The sequence below is a fragment of the Pterocles gutturalis genome, unplaced genomic scaffold, assembly GCF_000699245.1.
Source record: "Pterocles gutturalis isolate BGI_N339 unplaced genomic scaffold, ASM69924v1 scaffold11042, whole genome shotgun sequence".
Taxonomy (NCBI): domain Eukaryota; kingdom Metazoa; phylum Chordata; class Aves; order Pterocliformes; family Pteroclidae; genus Pterocles; species Pterocles gutturalis.
The window spans coordinates 84,813-89,434 of NW_010110327.1; the positions used below are offsets into that span (position 1 = coordinate 84,813).

Below are 4,622 nucleotides of genomic sequence, written 5' to 3' on the forward strand. Positions count from 1 at the left end.
ACTTTAAAAACATGTCTAGTGTTTCAAGGCATTAATGAAGATCTATGCCATCCTGAAACCAGTTACCAGTGAGGTTCAAATGCTGACAGCCCAGTTACCCTGAGCCCTCCCATTCACTTCCATGGGAGGTGACCGAAATCCCTCTGCAGTGAGCAGCAGCCTTTGCCTTGACCAGGTGCCCTGTGCAACATCACTGGCCAAGGCTTAAGCTTGTGCTCCTGGGACAACTCTAACCCTTGCCATAAAGCGCTTTAGTAGCACTTTATGAAGCCTCAGCTTTGTGCCCCAGGACTTGTGCTTATTGGGAAAGGTTTGATCTGGAGTTTTCAACAGTTTCTGTGTCTTTGAATCAGTAAAGTCAAGCTAAGCAATATCCTTGATATTGGGGTACAAAGCCATGGCGTGGTCCACCTCACCGTAAGGGAAAAGGGAGCACAGTTCCCTGTGTACGTTTGCTTGCTGGGAAGAAGGTGGCCTTGCAGCTGGGGAGGGCCAGTAGTTACTGTAAGAGGCAGTGGGGTAAGCGTGGGCTTTCTGGAAGAAGCCCAGCTGGTCCCTGGAGTCTAACAGAAAGGGGTGCTGTGGGGGCTGGCTGGGGAAACCATGCTGCAGCTGCTGCTCACTGTACAAGCAAAGCGGGTCAGGGGCAAGAGCTGTGGATTGTGGCAAAGTGTGGTGCTGAGTCTCCAGGGCTTGTTTCTGCTGAGCACCACCAGGGATGTAGCAGTTCCTCTGCCCTATCCCACGTGTGCTGTAGGGCTCCTGGGGCCAGCCGTGGTCCAGGCACATCCTGCCTAGTGCAGGCGTGAGCACCGCTTGCTGGAAAGGGCACCCCAGTGGGCAGGTGTGGTCCAAGCTCAGGGGGTGATGAAGTGCGTACGCGTTGTGCCTGAGGTCATCACAGCGATGACAGCTGTCTGTCACCTCTCTGTCCTGAGAGGTACACATGGAGCAATTGTAGCCATGCCTGTCGTCACTGATGGCCAGCGCTGACATCTCCCCCAGGAGCAGCTGGTCTCCCAGCAGCTCTGGCTGCAGCAGCTGCTTGTCCAGCCCCAGGTCAGCACTGGGGCCACCAGCCCAGGCACCAGATGGCTGCTCTCGACAGCTCCCCTGGGACCACCCCGGGCAGCAGGACACCCCTGCGCAGCCGCTTGGTTCTCGCAGCGTTTCTGTGCAGGCGTTGGGCGGTGCAGGCTCTCCCCCAGTCCCGTACAGTGAGTGGTTCTGCTGCTCTTCCTCTTCCCCCAGGTTCAGTGGGACCTCTATTTTGGCCCTGAGTTCATCAGCAACCGAGAGCTGGACCTGATGTAGTCTCTCTGGGTGGTAAAATTTGCATTTATTGCCATAGGTGCATTTTTTACCTGAAAGAATTAAAAAAAAAAAAAAATCAAACAGAAGGTTGTTGCTAGCCCCCGTGTCGATGAGGGTACTCATCACTTCTCCCCAGCGCTGTGCGCTTGCACAGAGGGTGGGGTGAGGACAAACAGCAGAGGGAAGTGTTGTCTTCCAGTTCAGTACTTTTGACCCCAGATTTAAATATTGCTGACCTAACTAGCATGGTGAAGCAGCAGGGAAAGGAAGTGTTTGCTATTTTGGAAGTGTCTGAAATCCATTTATGTTCCCGTTGCTGCACTCGGTGGACGGGGAGACCTGCTGCTACAAAGGGTTGCTTTAAAAAAAACTAGTGTGGAGATTTGCCTCTGAGAAACCTCCACATTACTGGAAAGGGGAGGGTGAGCATTCGGACGGCCTTTCCCAAGTGCTGTAGTGGAAGTGCACCCTGCCATGTGAAAGTGTGTGCAGGCTGGGGACGGGGGCCAGCAGGGCCACGGTGCCTGGCTCGGGTGCTGCGCGGGCGAGGATGGAGGAGCCAGAACCAGCTGCTGCCTTCCCCGAGGCTGAAGCCGCTTAAGCAGGAAGAAAAAAAAACATCACCTGGGCCAAAAGCTCTACCACACAAAGTGCCGAGGGGGACAGTGCGTGGCAACAGCACTCGCCCGTAGCCGCAGGAAAGCGCTGTGAGGAAGCAAGGGGCAGGAGGGAGCGGGGTGGCAGTTCACAGCACCGAGAGAAACCCACCATAGGGGCAAGGCTGCCACTTTGGTTCAGGAAGCACTGGCTTTTTGCTGAGGAAGTTATTAAGTGTGGGTCCGTGCCGGCCTAACGGATCATCAGGAGGCATAAACCTGAAACAGGAAAAAGTCACAGGGGTAACAAAACTACCTCAAGCTTTTGTAGCTGAAGTGCCATCACAGCTTGTGGCACAAGCTTAGGGCAGAAACTCCTTGTGATCCTTTCGTAGCCTGGCCTTCAGCAGTCAGGCTGCACTACGAGACACGGTGCCCTCCTGCCTGCCAAGCCAATACTTCAGCTTCGTGTAGTTGGTTTTTCCTAATAATTTAAACCAAGAGGGAATACATGGCGGCTTGGCGTAGCTCTGGCCAGGCAGCAGCCCCAGCTGTTAACAGCATCTCTTCCTTTTTCCCTGAAGTAGCAGCAGCAGCAAACTCTCCTGTGGTCCCAGCATGGTGAGCCTCACCGCCAGCTCCCTTTTCTCTTACTAAATGCTTGTAGGAGAATGAGATTTAGAACACCAGTGGTTAATTCAGAGCTACAGCTGATCATGCAAGTGGTGTGATAAACAAGCCCAGCCTTTTACAAGGATTCAGTAAAGGCTCCTGCTCTAAGGCCTGCAAAGATGCTCAGATAAAACTGTTTGTTCTCCTATGCCAGTACCTGAATGTGATGCTTCAGGAGGAAAACTAATTAGCATCTCTGGACTTGTTTGTAAATGAATCTACATGGCACCCACCCATAGAACGACTCTGTTGGATGAAGGGAGTCCCAGGTGGGAGGGGAAGGGGATTTGTTCACCTGCACCCACCCCTGCATCACCGGGGATTTGTTCATCTGCACAATGGGACTGAAAGCTCCAACTTCAGGCTGTGGTTTTTGAGAGGTTCCTAAAGCTGTGCAAGAAGGTGCCACTGAAGCTATTCAAATGAGCATCAGAGTAACAGCTACACTTTCTGAGAAAAGGGTTCTGAAAAGATCTGGCAATCCCTGTGAAATAGGGAGGAAATGCTCGTACAAATATTTGTAACCCATTAGTAACTAGAGAAGAAGCCTAGGGGTAGTTGAAGATAAAGGACTGGAGCTTTGAGAAATACAGTATGCTGATGTTCAGTGACTGCATTTCAGTGAACAATGTTACAGGGAAATTGAAACCCAGTGCCAAGCCTTCCCGTCCATTTTTTCGGTAGTGGGAGAGCCGAGTCTCCATCCTGACCCACAGAGAGTGCCGCTGTGCGAGGCAGCTTCTCTGCTCACACCCGTCCCTGCGCACTGGATGTCCCTAAGCACAGTTCCCCAGCCAGACTGGCTGATGACGAATGCCTCAGGCAACTCAGACAAAGTTAGCCTGTACAGACTGAGGAGCACGCAGTTCAGCCTCGCAGACACACTGCGAGTGCCTTAATGAAAACCTTCCCAGTGGGGATGGCTAAAGGGCAGGGAGACCAGCTTCTCTCTCTTCTAGAAATTTATGATTAGAAAGGCATAGGAAAAAGGGCTGTTCTGTCTTGTAGGGGAACTAAAAATACTGCCAGATAGGCAGCCTTCTATCACTGGTTTAATTCTGTTATCCTGCTATGAAATAGGAATGGAAAGATACCAGGCCTTGGGTTAACATCCCAGTTTGGATTGGAAAGAAGCAAAGCTGGTCACTAACGCTGCCTTTCAAATAGAGAAGTTAATTGAAGAATGACACGGGGGGGTTTAAGACCAAAAATGAGGGAGCAGGAACTAAAGAAATGAGATAAGAAAAGTTGCTGTAAATTCCCTTCAGAAAAAGGCTCCCATGCTCTGCTGCTGGTGGGAGGTGCGTTGATGTTGGAGCTGACTTGGCCCATGATGTTTGGATTAAAGATTGCTTAACAACAGCTGTCTCTTACCTGTTACTGACAAAGGAGTACATGAGTAGTCGCTGCTCAATAAACCATTTCCACTCGGGGTTTTCATTCTGGAGATCCCGGTAATGGTCATTGGAGACGATGACTCCATCTTTCTCATAAGCAACTTTCACTATATAGCGATCATCATAGCAAATGACCCTCTTGCCTTTCACCTTCCGGGATGGGGTGTACACAAGGATCGATTGCTTTTCAAGCTCTTCAAGAATGTGCTGATCTGGTGGGATAGTTGGCAGAAAGAGAAGGGGAAAACATAAAAATGAAAAAACTAATCAATTAATAATGAGCAGGTCTCAATCACATGCTAGAAACCTACAGGAATCTAAAGATGTCCCGGCACTTTAGGCAACTTTCCAGATGCACTGATATTTGGTGGTTATTTGGTAACTTGAAAATCAGGTCTTTCACAAAAGCGTCTAGTCTTAAAATTTGAGATACCTTTTCAAATTTTTGAGTCTTACCCATAGAAGGATGTCTTGAATCCTACACCAGAGATATGCTGAACCCCTGTAGTTCCCTTTTCACCCCACTAGATGCTAGAAGGCTCATAACCAGCCCTGGTATGAATCTTACTAAAATGTGCCTGATAAATAAATACACAAACTTCTGCTGCTGCTACTGAGGACACTCTGGCTTCTTGTCATTCCT

At 50.1% G+C, this 4,622-nt stretch overlaps 1 protein-coding gene across 1 annotated transcript in view; it reads right to left on the minus strand.

Annotated features, from left to right (window-relative positions):
• Window positions 1-363: 363 nt before the first annotated feature.
• ZC3H12D (zinc finger CCCH-type containing 12D) overlaps window positions 364-4,622 on the minus strand; it is a 9,222-nt gene continuing 4,963 nt past the window's right edge. The window contains exons 3-5 of the mRNA XM_010073320.1: window positions 3,957-4,191; window positions 2,083-2,189; window positions 364-1,364 (exon numbers count right to left, since the gene is read on the minus strand). Of these exons, the coding sequence (XP_010071622.1) occupies window positions 364-1,364; window positions 2,083-2,189; window positions 3,957-4,191 (1,343 nt within the window). The remainder of the gene's footprint in view (window positions 1,365-2,082; window positions 2,190-3,956; window positions 4,192-4,622) is intronic.